Below are 20,991 nucleotides of genomic sequence, written 5' to 3' on the forward strand. Positions count from 1 at the left end.
ATATAATAACATAATATTGGGCGTGTATATCCCTAAGAAACACCATAATATAATAACATAATATTGGGCGTGTATATCCCTAAGAAACACCATAAAACCGCCCATTACCCTTTTTTGATTGATTGATTGATTTATTTATTAACAGTTTGCAGAATTACAGTACATTTCAAGTACAACTCAATACAAAAACTGTTAACTGTGAGTGGACGACACCATAAAGCATTACACATGTTTACAATAGGGCCCACCATTTTCAATTCATCAAAACATTTAAAGACGTATACGAATATACACAACTATATATAGTCAAAAATGTCATGTCACGCACCCCCTATAGAGGGCGCTCGCGCACCACAAGGGCTGCACGCGCCGTCGCAGTTTGGGAACCCCTGTCTGGTCTAAGAGATTTCAGTCCACAGTTTCACCTGAGCCTCCTCCTCCGCTCCACCTCCGCACCTGATCCACTCCAGGTTTGGTTTTCACAGCCCGGACTGTGAAATCCAGTCCACAGTTTCACAGCCTCCTCCAGCCCCGTCGGATCCAGTCCAGGGTTTCCCCAGCCTCCTCCTCCTCCTCCAGTCAGTCAGTCATTCGGACCGACTCCTCTAGGTTGTGTCAGCCCCAGAACAGAGCACCGTCTGCGGGGGGAGAACAGGCTGCCAACCCCCTGTCCTGTCCTGTGGGTCCCTGGCGGTCCGAACCCGTTCCTTCCTTCCCTTTTAGCCCGGCGGTCAGACAGACAGACAGACATGGCGGCTCCGCTGGCCCACTTCGACGAGGACTGGCAGGACTTCAACGAGTTCAAGCCGTCGGAAGAGGACTCGGAGGACGAGGACCGGCTCAACTCCAACCACCACGCCGCGGCCAGAGACCCTCCTCCGGCGGCGCCGCCGGACGACGAGGACGCCTCTTCGGACCAGGAGGAGGAGGAGGAGGACCACAGCTTCATGTCGTCCTGTGAGGACCAGGACCACAGCTTCAGGTCCATGGAGGACCAGGACCACAGCTTCAGGTCCATGGAGGAGCTGGTCCAGGGCTTCGACCGGCAGCTGGGAGCGTGCTTCGGGGACTACGGCGCCGCCACGGACAGCATGGCGCCGGTCCAGCCCTTCACGGAGGACGGGCTCCTCAGACACGACGGGTAGGTTGGGTGGTTGTTGTGACTTCATTTAGACACTTTGTGCTTACAGTGGGGGGTCCGTGGGGCCCGCCAGGGGCCCCGGGGGGTCCACAGGCAGGAGGGGAGGGGGTCTGGTTCTCCGGGGGTCCCCCGGCCCGGCCGTAGCCCCTTTCGGGGACCCCTTAGAAAGAGGCTACGTGTCCTGTGACTCTGTCCGAGTGGCTGTTGGTGTTTGTTGTTTGTTGTGACTTTTAACTTATTGTGAGAGTCTTAATTTTAGACACTTTGTTGCCTTGAACTGGGGGTCCGCGGGGCTCGCCAGGTGGTCCGTTGGGGCCAGGGGGTCCGTTGGGGTCCACGGGGGTCCCCAGCAACACGAGGAACAGTTTTAGAATACGTTTAGTTTTTGATAGTCACAGACTGTTCACAAATCTGTATGTTGTGACTTTAGTGCTAACTTTGTGCTTAACGTGGGGGTCCGTGGGGTCCACCAGGGGGTCCGTGGGTCCCACGGGGGTCCGTGGGGCCCACGGGGGTCCTCAGCAACACGAGGAACATGTAGACGTGTGTTTTGTTTTGTTTTGGATATTGATCGGTTGAGACACTGTTGACCAAAACCTTGACGAGATGTTGTGTTGACATTAAATATTCTGTTGTATTAGGGGGTCCCTGGCATGGAATCTCTTCAGATGGGGGGTCCGCGGCCATGGGGGGTCCGCGACATGTAAATGTGTGAGAAAAGCACTGCTTTGATAGACTGACTGAGGCTGGAGGGGTGAAGGTTTAACTTTGAACCTAAGTTAGCGACGTTAGCATTACAGGAGGCTAACTCTATGGGCTACTCTAAAAAGAACGCACGGGATGCGACCGTGACGTCACAGCCAAGCGACCACGTAGCGGAAGTGCTCCACAGACTCACTGGTTTGTTTGTTTATTCGAACTTGAATATCTTTAATAACTCACTGTATATGTTTATTTTCCCTTTTTACCTCTGTGATGAATTCCTGTTCTGTTCTTTGTCTATATAGAAGTGTCTATTTGTACGTCTCTAAATGTTTTGATGAATTGAACAAGGTGGACCCTCTTGTAAACAAGTGTAATGCTTAATTGGGTCGTCCACTCACAGTTAACAGTCTTTGTATTGAGTTTGTGCTTGAAATGTACTGTAATTATGCAAACTGTTAATAAATATTTCAATCAATCAATCAATCACATGATGACCTCACGGGCTCCTCCTACTGTAGTCACATGATGGAGGTTTTGCCACAGCTATATTTAATTGGAGAAATAATTGAAACGTTTGCAGAATAGTACATTTCCAACTCAATACAAAGACTTAACTGTGAGTGGACACACTTGTTTACAAGAGGGTCCACCTTGTTAAATTCATCATAACATTTAGAGACGTACAAATAGACACTTCCATATAGCCAAAGAACAGAACAATTTATCAAAGGAGGTAAAAAGGGAAATAGCTCTAATGCTCTGGTCCATAGCTCTAATGCTACTGGTCCATAGCTCTAATGCTCTTGGTCCATAGCTCTAATGCTCTGGTTAGCAGCCCCTAGTGCAGTGTGTGACATCAGTGGCCTGTCCTTGGTATCTGTACCTGCTAGCCAGTGAGCTAGCTGTTAGCAGCCCCTAGTGCAGTGTGTGACATCAGTGCCCTGTCCTTGGTATCTGTACCTGCTAGCTGTTAGCATCCTACTGAGATCAATCAGTGTTGTACAAACATTCCACTTCCCTTGGCTTGAGCAGGTCTGTACAGGACCGGACCGGACTCGTGTTCCAACTGGACTGGAGTCAACGTTCCACGAGTGCAGAGAGAGAGACGAGAGCTTGTTGTCTGCCACAGAAACACATGGAAGGGAGTGAACCACAGTCAGTTGGGGGCGGCGGTGGCTCAGCGGTAGAGTGGCTGGATGGTAACCGTAAGGTTCGATCCCCCGTGGGCTCCCCCAGAGTTAGTGTGTCCTTGAGCAAGACTCTGAACCCCTGATTGCTCCTGATGTGCTGGTTGGTGCCTTGCATGGTTTCCGCCACCATCCGTGTGTGAATGTGTGTGAATGGGTGAATGTAATGCACAATCTATGTAAAGGTCTGTGAATGTGTGTGAATGGGTGAATGTAATGCACAATCTATGTAAAGGTCTGTGAATGGGTGAATGTAATGCACAGTATATGCTATATTCAAACATTTTCAAAATTTAAAAAAGATACTTTCAAGATATATTTTTTAAACTTTGCAAAATAAATAGCAGATCTGGTGACACGCTGTGAGCTTGCGTGCATACTTGCTGTTTTTGAGAACCAACTGTTCTAAATCCTAAGTTTACTTGAAAAACGTGTAGTTAGTCTAGTGTGTGTGTGTGTGTGTGTGTGTGTGTGTGTGTGTGTGTGTGTGTGTGTGTGTGTGTGTGTGTGTGTGTGTGTGTGCACACGCATGGCCCAAACCACACCAACTCCTTGCAACAACACAAACCATACCAATGCCATTGGGGATAACGGTTATGTGCAATAATGCAACTAGTCGCAACCGTTTGGTTGCAAGGAGTTGCGTGGCGAATCATTGGTGCGGTTTGGGCCTGCCTGCCTGCCTGCCTGCCTGTTTCACAATGACCTGCCTGGCTTCACTAATGAGTCCTCTGTCCAACAAGGGAGCAACTGCTAGTGTGTGTGTGTGTGTGTGTGCGTGCGTGTGCGTGTGCGTGTGCGCGTGCGCCAGCCTTTTGCCCTACTTAGAAACATCTCCCTCAAACTGTGCACGAGCACCTCGGGGAGAAATCTCCACAAATGTGGACGTTATATAAAGTGTGTGTGTGACGATGCAGAGTCATTTTGACACATGGACTCACAGCACCTTTACATCCACTGTTACCATGTCTGCTAATTATAAGCCTTTACATCCACTGTTGCCATGTCTGCTAATTATAAGCCTTTACATCCACTGTTACCATGTCTGCTAATTATAAGCCTTTACATCCACTGTTACCATGTCTGCTAATTATACGCCTTTACATCCACTGTTACCATGTCTGCTAATTATAAGCCTTTACATCCACTGTTGCCATGTCTGCTAATTATAAGCCTTTACATCCACTGTTACCATGTCTGCTAATTATAAGCCTTTACATCCACTGTTGCCATGTCTGCTAATTATAAGCCTTTACATCCACTGTTGCCATGTCTGCTAATTATAAGCCTTTACATCCACTGTTGCCATGTCTGCTAATTATAAGCCTTTACATCCACTGTTGCCATGTCTGCTAATTATAAGCCTTTACATCCACTGTTACCATGTCTGCTAATTATAAGCCTTTACATCCACTGTTGCCATGTCTGCTAATTATAAGCCTTTACATCCACTGTTGCCATGTCTGCTAATTATTACATATTTTCAGATGGGGGTTGGCCGGCAAATACAGGTATTTCTGGGGGTCCCGGAAGGGGTCCCGGAAGGGGTCCCGGATAGAAACATTGGATTTAGAAGACATTTGTAGAATCGTCCTCAGGTCTAAATGGGGTAACAGCGTTAAGCAGTAATACTAAAAACATTTATTTTATTTCCAATTTTCTTTTTTTTCTTTTTTTACAAAAGTAAGCTTGTAGATCTCCGTATTATGTATGGACATTTACATTAGTAAGCTTGTAGATCTCCGTATTATGTATGGACATTTACATTAGTAAGCTTGTAGATATCCGTATTATGTATGGACATTTACATTAGTAAGCTTGTAGATCTCCGTATTATGTATGGACATTTACATTAGTAAGCTTGTAGATCTCCGTATTATGTATGGACATTTCTTCAACAACATAGTTGCGATCATCTCCAATAATGGGCGATCAGTCGATGATGTAATCATTGTGAGTGACAGGCCTAACGGGGGTGAAGGAGGAACTATCAAACGCTGTGTCACACTGATAAGAGTCGGAGAGGAAATGCTCTCCCACAGTGTCAGTTCCTGTGTCTCTCTCTGCTCCTGTGCATCTCGGTCTTAACCCCCTGTTTAAACCACTGATCATCTGACATCTGCGCCAGTGGTTCTCACAGTGGGGTCCGGGGACCCCCAGGGGTCCTTGAGGGAGTTCCAGGGGGTCCCCAGCCAAATGATAGTTTGGAACCAAATGAACTGTAACTCTAAATTAACATAGATTTTACAACATAAATTGGGGGTCCCAGAGATAGAAATGCCATTAAATGCATGTCAAAATGTGGGTCCTTGAAATTAACAATTGACAATCACTGCTAGAGCCGTGAAACCTTCTCTCATGGACGTCCCTGGCATATCTTTTCAACCTGTGCTCCGTTCCGTGTCTTCCGTCTCTCCTCACTCTGTTCCGTGTCTTCCGTCCCTCCTCACTCCGTTCCGTGTCTTGCGCCCCTCCTCACTCTGTTCCGTGTCTTGCGTCCCTCCTCACTCCGTTCCGTGTCTTCCGTCCCTCCTCACTCTGTTCCGTGTCTTCCGTCCCTCCTCACTCCGTTCCGTGTCTTCCGTCCCTCCTCACTCCGTTCCGTGTCTTCCGTCCCTCCTCACTCTGTTCCGTGTCTTCCGTCCCTCCTCACTCTGTTCCGTGTCTTCCGTCCCTCCTCACTCCGTTCCGTGTCTTGCGTCTCTCCCCAGGGTGTGGAACGCGCTGACCGATAACTATGGCAACGTGATGCCGGTGGACTGGAAGACCTCGCACACACGCACCTTAACCCTCGATGTGCTGCAGCTGAGGAGGCACGAGGTACACGCACACACACACACACACACACACACACACACACACACACACACACACACACACACACCTGATGGAGGGGAAAGGAACTGGTCGGAATAACGTGTTCCTTCCACGCGCTACGTCCGGCCGGTTGAAACTCCCCCCTGTCAGGTGAAAAGAAGCAGCTTGGACTCCTCATGCATAGAAGGAAGCATGAGGTCAGTCCGCTGCCCCCCCCAGGTTGGCAGAGGAAGTGTAGCGCCCAGGATTACATGAGATAATTGACACTGGGTGAAAAAAATGGGTTGCAAAATCATTGGATAAAAATGATAGGAGAAATAATAAATACAGGATCAAAACGTTCACATTGCAAATACAATACCAACACACTTGAAATGAATTAATTCAAACTGGCTAAACAGTGTTCTATAGAAACAGTGTTCTATAGAAACAGTGTTCTATAGAAAAGTAAATGAACATTAAAGCACACTTAATACAAATTGCAATAAATCATGGGAGCAACAATATCACCTGGAATATTTATTTAGTTTCTTGTCGTTTTAGTCGACTAAATATCATTAGATTTTAGTCGACTAAATCTACAGTTGATTTAGTCGACTAAAATGTATATTTTAGCGGGCCTTGATGCCGTCGTAATGGCTGATCTTACACCGATCTGACTTATACTGGATCTCTTGTCCACTAGTCCCTTATACTGGACCTCTTGTCCACTAGTCCCTTATACTGGATCTCTTGTCCACTAGTCCCTTATACTGGACCTCTTGTCCACTAGTCCCTCCACTAGTCCCTTGTCCACTAGTCCCTTCCTAGTGGATCTCTTGTCCACTAGTCCCTTCCTAACATTTTAGTCTAGTTTTTATGTGTGACGAAATTGTCAATATATTTAGTCTTAGTCATCATAGCTTAGTTTCCATTTCGTTTTCGTCAGTGAAAAAAGGTAGTCGACGGACGTTTTTCGTCATAGTATCAGTCGACGAAATCAACACACAAATAAATAACATGGCATGTGAGGGAACGTTGGTCTTGTATATCTTATATTCCTGCTACACGAGGTCAGTCCGCTGCTCTCCCCAGGTTGGCAGAGGGAGAGTAGTGCCCAGGATTACATTAGAATAGATCATTCACACTGGGGTGAAAAGATGGGTTACAAAAAATCGTGGGGTAAACCCTGGGGGTACTTGAGGGAGTTCCAGGGGGTACCTAGCTCAATTAGAGATAGTTAGGAATCAAATGGACCCTTATGGGTCTGTAACTCTGTAACTCTGAGTGTACAAATGGAACCAAATGGACCCTAACGGGTCCATTTGGTTCCATTTAAAAGTGGTTTTCACAATATAAATTGGGGTACCAGAGATAGAAATGACATTAAATCGGGGGTCCGTAGCGTAATGCGTGTGAAACTGGGGGGGTCCAAAAATCCTCCCTTATCGGGGTCACTGGCATATGTTTTCAAATGGGGGGTCAGTGGCCTAATAAATGTTGATTTGGGGGTCAAGAAAAAGTTTGGGAACCACTGATTTACAACACTGTCCCGTCCCGTCCCGTCCCGTCCCCCTGGTGGGACAGACTGTGGAGGATCAGTCTCTGGACCTGTCTGATGACGAGGACCTGAGGGAGCAGATGGACATGCACTCCATCATCGTGTCCTGTGTGAGCAACGACGAGCCGCTGTTCACCGCAGAGCAGGTGAGGCACTCACGCACGCAGCCATGCACGCACGCAGCCATGCACGCACGCAGCCATGCACGCACGCAGCCACGCACGCACACACGCAGCCACGCACGCACGCGGGCTGCAACTATTATTTTCATAATCGATTAATCGCCCGATTATTTAAACGATTCATCGATTAATCCGATTACGACACCTATTTAGCTATATCACCTTAACCCATTTAGGCCTGAGGCCTTCTAAAGCCTGACCTTTTGGATACTGTACATACTGTACATACTGTACATACTGTACAGAACCCAAAAATGGGTTCCCGGCCTGAGGGGGTAAAACACCAAAAGGGGTTCCCGCCCAGAATGGGTTAAAAATATATCGTAGGTTATTTTAGACCTGTTCTAACTAGCAAAGATAATTCATTCAAAAATACATTTGATTAGCTGCTGAAAGACAAAGATAAAAAATACTTTAAATTAATTAAAGCAACTCATGGTGTCTTTAGGCTTATTCTGACTGCATACATTTGATTAAAGAATAGCTACACATGTGTCGGTCTAGGAGGAACAGTACTCTTCTGAACTCAAATAGGTCATTTAAAAATAAATATTCAAGCCATATGTTTTGTTCTTGATACTATACTCGTTATGTGTCATATTTTGCTTTGCAGTCGCTACTGTGCAACTATCATCAGATTGTAAGGGAAGAGAGATGGATCACTCTTTAGTTTAGTTACACTTAACACTGGAAAAATATGGTTAAATGGGAAATAACCTATGATAAATTGCAAAGAACTCTAGTGATTAGTTGCCGATTCGATTCATCGATTACTAAATTAGTTGACAACTAATTGAATAATCGATTCGATTACGATTCATCGATTAATCGTTGCAGCCCGTCACACACACACACACACACACACACACACACACACACACACACACACACACACACACAACGAGTTGCTCTTCACCGTGGAGGAGGTGAGAAACCAAAGCTGCAGGTCAGAGGTCAAAGCAAAGCAAAGTTCTTTGTTTACCCAGGGTAAGTGGACTAAGCTCGAGATGCTTGTTTACAGCCACGCCCTGCTCATAGAACATTTCATGGTTGGGGTTCAATGCCTTGCTCAAGGGCACTTCAGCGGTGGTAATTTTAACGTGCCGGTCCGGGGATTCGAACTGGCGACCTTCCGGTATCAAGACCGCTCCGCAAACCGTTCGGCCACCGCTGCCTCGGTCACCGTCACAGACCCTGGACACAAGGGTGGAACGACCTCCAAACCAGTGTCGAACTGAGTTCTTCTAAACAGCATGTCTGTTAGAAAAGGTTCCCCTATAGCGTGTGAAAACGTGTACGTCACCAAGAGGGGGGGCGGCGTCTGAAAAGCTAGGGACGGCCCTCTCGTGGGCATTCAATTCTAGCCCACATCACTCAGAATAGAGTGACGGTGGTATGTTTTTGTAAATATTGAGCTCGTTCTTGGCGACAACATAGTGAACCAACACCAGGATGGATATAAGAACGTCGGGCCCAAATACATTACAAGGACAAGGAAAATGTTGTGAACAAACACGGCTGTGCTTAGATACTTTGTTGAACGTTATGTCTCTGCGCCCGTGCGCCGTACAGCCGAGATCCAAGCCATTCTACGTCTTTTTGTAAACTCGACAATCTGGGTTCCTTGGTGCTGTCTCCATGCTGGAAATCTAATTCCGTTTTCTGGCTCATTCCCTCGACGTGACCTGCTGTGGCACTTATTTACTGAGCAAGTCTGCACCATTGTGAGGTCAGTTTTAAAAAGAACGTATACAAGCACACCGGATAGTCGCTCAATGTAAACAAACCAGACAAGCCAACAAGTATGGCGGCCGCTACCACGTGACACATGTTGACGCCCCCTCCAGGAGATGTTGGTACACACTATAGACAGGATGTAGATAGATGGGTGGATTTGAAATCGCTGCAAAACAGGCTTTTTAGGAACCCATTTTGACAGTCTATGGTTTTGCTGCTGTGATCAGTATTGGTGTGAAACACTGCATGGAGGAGTGACTTACTGCCCACAGCAACGGTTTAGCCAGAGACGCCACGCGTTATTAGATTGTCTTTAGGGTAAGGGATATCTTTATACAGAGACGCCACGCGTTATTAGATTGTCTTTAGGGTAAGGGATATCTTTATACAGAGACGCCACGCGTTATTAGATTGTCTTTAGGGTAAGGGATATCTTTATACAGAGACGCCACGCGTTATTAGATTGTCTTTAGGGTAAGGGATATCTTTATACAGAGACGCCACGCGTTATTAGATTGTCTTTAGGGTAAGGGATATCTTTATACAGAGACGCCACGCGTTATTAGATTGTCTTTAGGGTAAGGGATATCTTTATACAGAGACGCCACGCGTTATTAGATTGTCTTTAGGGTAAGGGATATCTTTATACAGAGACGCCACGCGTTATTAGATTGTCTTTAGGGTAAAGGATATCTTTATACAGAGACGCCACGCGTTATTAGATTGTCTTTAGGGTAAGGGATATCTTTATACAGAGACGCCACGCGTTATTAGATTGTCTTTAGGGTAAGGGATATCTTTATACAGAGACGCCACGCGTTATTAGATTGTCTTTAGGGTAAAGGATATCTTTATACAGAGACGCCACGCGTTATTAGATTGTCTTTAGGGTAAGGGATATCTTTATACAGAGACGCCACGCGTTATTAGATTGTCTTTAGGGTAAAGGATATCTTTATACAGAGACGCCACGCGTTATTAGATTGTCTTTAGGGTAAGGGATATCTTTATACAGAGACGCCACGCGTTATTAGATTGTCTTTAGGGTAAGGGATATCTTTATACAGAGACGCCACGCGGTTATTAGATTGTCTTTAGGGTAAGGGATATCTTTATACAGAGACGCCACGCGGTTATTAGATTGTCTTTAGGGTAAGGGATATCTTTATACAGAGACGCCACGCGGTTATTAGATTGTCTTTAGGGTAAGGGATATCTTTATACAGAGACGCCACGCGGTTATTAGATTGTCTTTAGGGTAAGGGATATCTTTTGGGTTAGTCCCTGGAACAACATATTTTCAGATGGGGGATGTTTGAGAACCACTGGCATAGAAACATAGAAACATAGAAACATAGAAACACTGGCATAGAAACATAGAAACATAGAAACACTGGCATAGAAACATAGAAACATAGAAACATAGAAACATAGAAACACTGGCATAGAAACATAGAAACATAGAAACACTGGCATAGAAACATAGAAACATAGAAACACTGGCATAGAAACATAGAAACATAGAAACATAGAAACACTGGCATAGAAACATAGAAGCATAGAAACATAGAAACATAGAAACACTGGCATAGAAACATAGAAACATAGAAACATAGAAACATAGAAACACTGGCATAGAAACATAGAAACATAGAAACATAGAAACACTGGCATAGAAACATAGAAACATGGGGTTTTTTCCAGAAAACTGTCAGGATTTAGAAGACATTTGTAGAATCGTCCTCAGGACTAAATGGGTTAAGGAGCTGTGCTGCACTACAGGGTTCACTACAGGGTTCACTACAGGGTTCACTACAGGGTTCACTACAGGGTTCACTACAGGGTTCACTATAGGGTTCACTACAGGGTTCACTACAGGGTTCACTACAGGGTTCACTACAGGGTTCACTACAGGGTTCACTACAGGGTTCACTACAGGGATCACTACAGGGTTCACTACAGGGATCACTACAGGGTTCACTACAGGGTTCACTACAGGGATCACTACAGGGTTCACTACAGGGTTCACTACAGGGTTCACTACAGGGATCACTACAGGGATCACTACAGGGATCACTACAGGGTTCACTACAGGGTTCACTACAGGGTTCACTACAGGGATCACTACAGGGATCACTACAGGGTTCACTACAGGGATCACTACAGGGTTCACTACAGGGTTCACTACAGGGTTCACTACAGGGTTCACTACAGGGATCACTACAGGGTTCACTACAGGGTTCACTACAGGGATCACTACAGGGTTCACTACAGGGTTCACTACAGGGTTCACTACAGGGTTCACTACAGGGTTCACTACAGGGTTCACTACAGGGTTCACTACAGGGATCACTACAGGGTTCACTACAGGGTTCACTACAGGGTTCACTACAGGGTTCACTACAGGGATCACTACAGGGTTCACTACAGGGTTCACTACAGGGTTCACTACAGGGTTCACTACAGGGTTCACTACAGGGATCACTACAGGGTTCACTACAGGGTTCACTACAGGGTTCACTACAGGGTTCACTACAGGGTTCACTACAGGGTTCACTACAGGGTTCACTACAGGGTTCACTACAGGGTTCACTACAGGGTTCACTACAGGGATCACTACAGGGTTCTGTTGAGGCCCGACTCAGAAATGATACGCCTGTGTGTGTGTGTGTGTGTGTGTGTGTGTGTGTGTGTGTGTGTGTGTGTGTGTGTGTGTGTGTGTGTGTGTGTGTTGGCGTGTGTTGGCGTGTGTGTGTGTGTTGGCGTGTGTGCGTGTGTGCATGTGCGTGCGTGTTGGCGTGTGTGTGTGTGTGTGTGTGCGTGTGTGCGTGTGTGCGTGTGCGTGTGCGTGTGTGTGTGTGTGTGTGTGTGTGTGTGTGTGTGTGTGTGTGTGTGTGTGTGTGTGTGTGTGTGTGTGTGTGTGTGTGTGTGTGTGTGTGTGTGTGTGTGTGTGTGTGTGTGTGTGTGTGTGTGTGTGTGTGTGTGTGTGTGTGTGTGCTGGCGTGTGTGTGCGTGCGTGTTGGCGCGTGTGTGTGTGTGTGCGTGTGCGTGCGTGCGTGTGCGTCTCCTGTAGGTGATTGAGGAGATCGAGGAGATGATGCAACAGTCTCCAGACCCAGAGGACGATGACAGCCCGTCTCAGTCTGACCTGTCCCTCGTGTCCCAGGACCTCAAACGCTCCGGGTCCAACACCAGCTACGAGGACCGTGAGTACACCGCTGTGTGTGTGTGTGTGTGTGTGCGCGTCACAAATCAAAAGTCTTTTTTTTTTCTGTGTGGAGTTTGCATGTTCTCCCCGTGTCCCCTAGGGTAGGTACCCTCACATGTTCTCCCCGTGTCCCCCTAGGGTAGGTACCCTCACATGTTCTCCCCGTGTCCCCTAGGGTAGGCGCCCTCACATGTTCTCCCCGTGTCCCCCTAGGGTAGGTACCCTCACATGTTCTCCCCGTGTCCCCTAGGGTAGGTACCCTCACATGTTCTCCCCGTGTCCCCCTAGGGTAGGTACCCTCACATGTTCTCCTCGTGTCCCCCTAGGGTAGGCGCACTCACATGTTCTCCCCGTGTCCCCCTAGGGTAGGTACCCTCACATGTTCTCCCCGTGTCCCCTAGGGTAGGTACCCTCACATGTTCTCCCCGTGTCCCCTAGGGTAGGTACCCTCACATGTTCTCCTCGTGTCCCCTAGTGTCCATCCCCTGATGGAGGGGAAAGGAACTGGTAGCGCGTGGAAGGAACTGGTTCCTTCCACGCGCTACGTCCAACCAGGGAAACTCCCCCCTGTCAGGTGTAAAGGAGCAACTTGGACACTCAGGCATGAAGGAAGTATGAGTTCAAGTCCGTTGCTCTCCCCAGGTTGGCGGAGGGTGTGTAGAGCCCAGGATCACATTAGATAATTGACACAGGGGTGAAAAATGGGTTACAAAATCGTGGGATACATTTTTTTTTTAGCACATTTCCAGCGACCGAGGTGGAACCAAAGTGCTTCACATCACAGAGCATAAAAACATACATGGAGGCTAAAAGAAGAGGAAGATAAATGAAAGCAAAAGATAAAAGGAAGGAAAAGCATTATATAAAAAATGTCAGAACAGAACAATATATCAAAAGGCAAGGAATGGAACATAGTACACAGGTAGGCTATGAAGGCCATGGGAACGGAACATAGTACACAGTTAGGCTATGAAGGCCATGGGAACGGAACATAGTACACAGTTAGGCTATGAAGGCCACGGGAACGGAACATAGTACACAGTTAGGCTATGAAGGCCACGGGAACGGAACATAGTACACAGTTAGGCTATGAAGGCCACGGGAACGGAACATAGTACACAGTTAGGCTATGAAGGCCACGGGAACGGAACATAGTACACAGTTAGGCTATGAAGGCCATGGGAATGGAACATAGTACACAGTTAGGCTATGAAGGCCACGGGAACGGAACATAGTACACAGTTAGGCTATGAAGGCCATGGGAATGGAACATAGTACACAGTTAGGCTATGAAGGCCACGGGAACGGAACATAGTACACAGTTAGGCTATGAAGGCCATGGGAATGGAACATAGTACACAGTTAGGCTATGAAGGCCATGGGAATGGAACATAGTACACAGTTAGGCTATGAAGGCCACGGGAACGGAACATAGTACACAGTTAGGCTATGAAGGCCATGGGAATGGAACATAGTACACAGTTAGGCTATGAAGGCCACGGGAACGGAACATAGTACACAGTTAGGCTATGAAGGCCATGGGAATGGAACATAGTACACAGTTAGGCTATGAAGGCCACGGGAACGGAACATAGTACACAGTTAGGCTATGAAGGCCATGGGAATGGAACATAGTACACAGTTAGGCTATGAAGGCCACGGGAACGGAACATAGTACACAGGTAGGCTATGAAGGCCATGGGAATGGAACATAGTACACAGGTAGGCTATGAAGGCCATGGTAAACTAGGGAATGGAACATAGTACACAGTTAGGCTATGAAGGCCATGGTAAACTAGGGAATGGAACATAGTACACAGGTAGGCTATGAAGGCCATGGGAACGGAACATAGTACACAGTTAGGCTATGAAGGCCATGGGAACGGAACATAGTACACAGTTAGGCTATGAAGGCCACGGGAACGGAACATAGTACACAGGTAGGCTATGAAGGCCATGGGAATGGAACATAGTACACAGGTAGGCTATGAAGGCCATGGTAAACTAGGGAATGGAACATAGTACACAGGTAGGCTATGAAGGCCACGGGAACGGAACATAGTACACAGTTAGGCTATGAAGGCCATGGTAAACTAGGGAATGGAACATAGTACACAGGTAGGCTATGAAGGCCATGGTAAACTAGGGAATGGAACATAGTACACAGGTAGGCTATGAAGGCCACGGGAATGGAACATAGTACACAGGTAGGCTATGAAGGCCATGGGAACGGAACATAGTACACAGGTTTTTTTTTTAGCACATTTCCAGCGACCGAGGTGGAACCAAAGTGCTTCACATCACAGAGCATAAAAACATACATGGAGGCTAAAAGAAGAGGAAGATAAATGAAAGCAAAAGATAAAAGGAAGGAAAAGCATTATATAAAAAATGTCAGAACAGAACAATATATCAAAAGGCAAGGAATGGAACATAGTACACAGGTAGGCTATGAAGGCCATGGGAACGGAACATAGTACACAGTTAGGCTATGAAGGCCACGGGAACGGAACATAGTACACAGTTAGGCTATGAAGGCCACGGGAACGGAACATAGTACACAGTTAGGCTATGAAGGCCATGGGAATGGAACATAGTACACAGTTAGGCTATGAAGGCCATGGGAACGGAACATAGTACACAGTTAGGCTATGAAGGCCACGGGAACGGAACATAGTACACAGTTAGGCTATGAAGGCCACGGGAACGGAACATAGTACACAGTTAGGCTATGAAGGCCACGGGAATGGAACATAGTACACAGTTAGGCTATGAAGGCCATGGGAACGGAACATAGTACACAGTTAGGCTATGAAGGCCACGGGAATGGAACATAGTACACAGTTAGGCTATGAAGGCCACGGGAACGGAACATAGTACACAGTTAGGCTATGAAGGCCATGGGAATGGAACATAGTACACAGTTAGGCTATGAAGGCCATGGGAACGGAACATAGTACACAGTTAGGCTATGAAGGCCATGGGAACGGAACATAGTACACAGTTAGGCTATGAAGGCCACGGGAACGGAACATAGTACACAGTTAGGCTATGAAGGCCACGGGAACGGAACATAGTACACAGTTAGGCTATGAAGGCCATGGGAACGGAACATAGTACACAGGTAGGCTATGAAGGCCATGGTAAACTAGGGAATGGAACATAGTACACAGGTAGGCTATGAAGGCCACGGGAATGGAACATAGTACACAGGTAGGCTATGAAGGCCATGGTAAACTAGGGAATGGAACATAGTACACAGGTAGGCTATGAAGGCCATGGGAATGGAACATAGTACACAGGTAGGCTATGAAGGCCATGGGAATGGAACATAGTACACAGGTAGGCTATGAAGGCCATGGGAACGGAACATAGTACACAGGTAGGCTATGAAGGCCATGGTAAACTAGGGAATGGAACATAGTACACAGGTAGGCTATGAAGGCCACGGGAATGGAACATAGTACACAGGTAGGCTATGAAGGCCATGGGAATGGAACATAGTACACAGGTAGGCTATGAAGGCCATGGGAATGGAACATAGTACACAGGTAGGCTATGAAGGCCATGGTAAACTAGGGAATGGAACATAGTACACAGGTAGGCTATGAAGGCCATGGTAAACTAGGGAATGGAACATAGTACACAGGTAGGCTATGAAGGCCATGGGAATGGAACATAGTACACAGGTAGGCTATGAAGGCCATGGGAATGGAACATAGTACACAGTTAGGCTATGAAGGCCACGGGAATGGAACATAGTACACAGGTAGGCTATGAAGGCCATGGGAATGGAACATAGTACACAGGTAGGCTATGAAGGCCATGGTAAACTAGGGAATGGAACATAGTACACAGTTAGGCTATGAAGGCCACGGGAATGGAACATAGTACACAGGTAGGCTATGAAGGCCATGGTAAACTAGGGAATGGAACATAGTACACAGTTAGGCTATGAAGGCCACGGGAATGGAACATAGTACACAGGTAGGCTATGAAGGCCATGGGAATGGAACATAGTACACAGGTAGGCTATGAAGGCCATGGGAATGGAACATAGTACACAGGTAGGCTATGAAGGCCATGGTAAACTAGGGAATGGAACATAGTACACAGGTAGGCTATGAAGGCCATGGTAAACTAGGGAATGGAACATAGTACACAGGTAGGCTATGAAGGCCATGGGAATGGAACATAGTACACAGGTAGGCTATGAAGGCCATGGTAATGGAACATAGTACACAGGTAGGCTATGAAGGCCATGGTAATGGAACATAGTACACAGGTAGGCTATGAAGGCCATGGGAATGGAACATAGTACACAGGTAGGCTATGAAGGCCATGGGAATGGAACATAGTACACAGGTAGGCTATGAAGGCCATGGTAAACTAGGGAATGGAACATAGTACACAGTTAGGCTATGAAGGCCACGGGAATGGAACATAGTACACAGGTAGGCTATGAAGGCCATGGGAATGGAACATAGTACACAGGTAGGCTATGAAGGCCATGGGAATGGAACATAGTACACAGGTAGGCTATGAAGGCCATGGTAAACTAGGGAATGGAACATAGTACACAGGTAGGCTATGAAGGCCATGGTAAACTAGGGAATGGAACATAGTACACAGGTAGGCTATGAAGGCCATGGTAAACTAGGGAATGGAACATAGTACACAGGTAGGCTATGAAGGCCATGGTAAACTAGGGAATGGAACATAGTACACAGGTAGGCTATGAAGGCCATGGTAAACTAGGGAATGGAACATAGTACACAGGTAGGCTATGAAGGCCATGGTAAACTAGGGAATGGAACATGTTTCTGTATCAGTGGTGCTCAATATTTCATGTCAAGGACCCCAAAAATGATATGTAATTGGCCACGACCCCCCCATCTGAAAATATGTTGTTCCAGTCCGGACCCCCCCCCCCCCCCCAGAAGCAAATATTTGAGTTAAAAACGTTATAAAACACCAAAAGGGGTTCCCGCCCAGAATGTGTTGAACTAATATAACTGCTGCTGATTCTGACACCTGTGATTCTGACACCTGTGACCTGATTCTGACACCTGTGAGATCTCATTGAGCTCTCATTGAGATCTCATTGAGATCTCATCTCAATGAGATCTCATCTCAATGAGAGATCTGAGGTTTAAGTCTTTAAGCACTTTGATGTTGTCTTGTTTATAAAGAGAGAGACCTTTAAGAGAGTTTTAAGTCTTTAAGCACTTTGATGTTGTCTTGTTTATAAAGCCAAGTAGTGAAGGTACTTCTCCGCGTCGGCTGATCTGAGCGCGCGGGAGGGTTTGTAGGGTTTCGATCAGACTCTCAAGACATGGGGTTGCTTTGAATGCCTCAGCATCAGAGTTTTGTATGAATGGACATTACAAACAAATGCAATGTAAATTCACTGGATTTAGCAAAGATGCAAATGTCCATCCGCCGTCCTCACACAACACACGCAGAGGGAACAGGCAGGCAGTGAAGCACTAAAGCACACTACGAAGAGGGAACAGGCAGGCAGTGAAGCACTAAAGCACACGAAGAGGGAACAGGCAGGCAGTGAAGCACTAAAGACACGAAGAGGGAACAGGCAGGCAGTGAAGCACTAAAGCATCCGCCGTCCTCACACAACACTACGAAGAGGGAACAGGCAGGCAGTGAAGCACTAAAGCATCCGCCGTCCTCACACAACACTACGAAGAGGGAACAGGCAGGCAGTGAAGCACTAAAGCATCCGCCGTCCTCACACAACACTACGAAGAGGGAACAGGCAGGCAGTGAAGCACTAAAGCATCCGCCGTCCTCACACAACACACGCAGAGGGAACAGGCAGGCAGTGAAGCACTAAAGCACACGAAGAGGGAACAGGCATGCAGTGAAGCACTAAAGCATCCGCCGTCCTCACACAACACACGAAGAGGGAACAGGCAGGCAGTGAAGCACTAAAGCACACGAAGAGGGAACAGGCAGGCAGTGAAGCACTAAAGCATCCGCCGTCCTCACACAACACACGCAGAGGGAACAGGCAGGCAGTGAAGCACTAAAGCATCCGCCGTCCTCACACAACACACGAAGAGGGAACAGGCAGGCAGTGAAGCACTAAAGCATCCGCCGTCCTCACACAACACACGCAGAGGGAACAGGCAGGCAGTGAAGCACTAAAGCACACGCAGAGGGAACAGGCAGGCAGTGAAGCACTAAAGCATCCGCCGTCCTCACACAACACACGAAGAGGGAACAGGCAGGCAGTGAAGCACTAAAGCATCCGCCGTCCTCACACAACACACGAAGAGGGAACAGGCAGGCAGTGAAGCACTAAAGCACACTACGAGACAAAGCATGAAAACACTACCATTTAGGCATTTAGCAGACGCTCTTAATCCAGAGCGATTTACATTAAGCAATAACAAAAAAGTATGGCAATACATCACATATATAAAAAGTAGTTATCATGAAACATGCGTAAGCTAAGAACGTAACGGAGTATCTATGTAAACTATACATACTATACTATATTATATATTATACATGTGTACTATAAAGTGCTATGACTACATAAAATGCAATTCTAGTGCTGTCTACGTAACATCCTATAAGTCTGTTTAAAATACTATCTAAGTCTACATAAAGTGCTATTTAAGGCAGTGGTTCCCAAAGTGGGGTCCGGGGACCCCCAGGGGTCCCTGAGGGAGTTCCAGGGGGGACCCCAACTAAATGATAGTTTGGAACCAAATGGACCCTTATGGATCTGTAACTCTGAGAGTGTACACTCTCTGAGTTAAATTAACATTGATTTTACAATATAAATTGGGGGTCCCAGAGATAGAAATGCCATTAAATGGGGGGTCCGTAGACTAATATGCATGTCAAACTGGGGGTACTTGAAATTAAAATGGTTGAGAGTCACTGCTAGAGACATAAAAACCTTCTCTTATGGGGGTCCCTAGCGTATATTTTCTAATGGGGGTCCGCGGGCTAATGAGTGTCAATTTGGGGGTCCATGGTGGAGTCTGAAGAGGTGGGTTTAGGGTTAGGGTGCTACGGGCCATGGTGGAGTCTGAAGAGGTGGGTTTAGGGTTAGGGTGCTACGGGCCATGGTGGAGTCTGAAGAGGTGGGTTTAGGGGGCTACAATTACAATTTACAATTTAGGCATTTAGCAGACGCTCTTAATCCAGAGCGATTTACAATAAGCAAGAACAAAAAGCATGGGAATACATCACATATGTAAAAAAGCATTTATCGCGAAACATGCGTAAGCTAAGAACGTGACTAGAACATATCTATATAATGACATGTTCTAGTCACGTTCTTAGCTTACGCATGTTTCGCGATAAATGCTACGTTTCGCGATAGTGCTACGGGCCATGGTGGAGTCTGAAGAGGTGGGTTTAGGGTTAGGGTGCTACGGGCCATGGTGGAGTCTGAAGAGGTGGGTTTAGGGTTAGGGTGCTACGGGCCATGGTGGAGTCTGAAGAGGTGGGTTTAGGGTTAGGGTGCTACGGGCCATGGTGGAGTCTGAAGAGGTGGGTTTAAGGGGCTAGTGCTACGGGCCATGGTGGAGTCTGAATAGGTGGGTTTAGGGTTAGGGTGCTACGGGCCATGGTGGAGTCTGAAGAGGTGGGTTTAGGGTTAGGGTGCTACGGGCCATGGTGGAGTCTGAAGAGGTGGGTTAAGGGGCTAGTGCTACGGGCCATGGTGGAGTCTGAAGAGGTGGGTTTAGGGTTAGGGTGCTACGGGCCATGGTGGAGTCTGAAGAGGTGGGTTAAGGGGCTAGTGCTACGGGCCATGGTGGAGTCTGAAGAGGTGGGTTTTCAGACTACGGTGGAAGTTAGGGAGTTCTGATTGTGATGTTCTGTTTCTCACACTAGAAACACAGAACAAGGTGTAAAAGTGCATCTAAATATGGTTTAGCAGCGTTTTTACAGGGCAATACAGAATTCATACTAATGTAACGTGTGCATAAAGTGCAGTATTATCAAGTCGTATTAGTTTTGCTGTCAATTTCACTGGCGTTTTAAAAACAGTGCCATTTCTAAATTTAACCCATTCTTTGCGGGAACAAATGTTTTAAGCATTATGTTATGCTTTAACTATTGAAAAATAGCAGATCGAGTGCCACGCTACGAGCTTGTAGGTCTGCTTTTTTTTGTAATTGTGAAAATGTGGCGCAAAACTTTGAATATTTATTCTTTCTGAGCGAACATTTTTAACTCAAATCTTTGCGTCTGTGGGGGGTCCCTGGAACTACATATTTTGAGATGGGGGTCCGTGGCCCAATAGAGATAATTCTGGGGGTCCTAGAATTATCTGGGGGTCCTAGCAGAAATGCTGCTCCACTACATCTCGGAGACACACTTTGTACTATTACTCCACTACAAGTATTTGAAAACTTTAGTTACCAGTTGATTTGTAGATTTAGATTTGGACAACTTCAACCCTACATACATTTTGGCCATGTCAAAATGTATAT

General features: G+C 46.7%; 1 protein-coding gene across 2 annotated transcripts in view; it reads left to right on the forward strand.

The window, feature by feature from the left end:
- Nucleotides 1-622: 622 nt before the first annotated feature.
- fez2b (fasciculation and elongation protein zeta 2b) overlaps nt 623-20,991 on the forward strand; it is a 50,398-nt gene continuing 30,029 nt past the window's right edge. For both annotated transcript variants that reach the window (XR_013789469.1, XM_079531967.1), the window contains exons 1-4: nt 623-1,141; nt 5,745-5,853; nt 7,417-7,536; nt 12,383-12,515. Coding sequence is in view for 1 of the 2 variants with exons in the window: in XM_079531967.1 (XP_079388093.1) it covers nt 750-1,141; nt 5,745-5,853; nt 7,417-7,536; nt 12,383-12,515 (754 nt within the window). In the remaining variant the exon portion in view is untranslated. The remainder of the gene's footprint in view (nt 1,142-5,744; nt 5,854-7,416; nt 7,537-12,382; nt 12,516-20,991) is intronic.

Source organism: Electrona antarctica, assembly GCF_951216825.1.
Source record: "Electrona antarctica genome assembly, contig: scaffold_103, whole genome shotgun sequence".
NCBI lineage: Eukaryota > Metazoa > Chordata > Actinopteri > Myctophiformes > Myctophidae > Electrona > Electrona antarctica.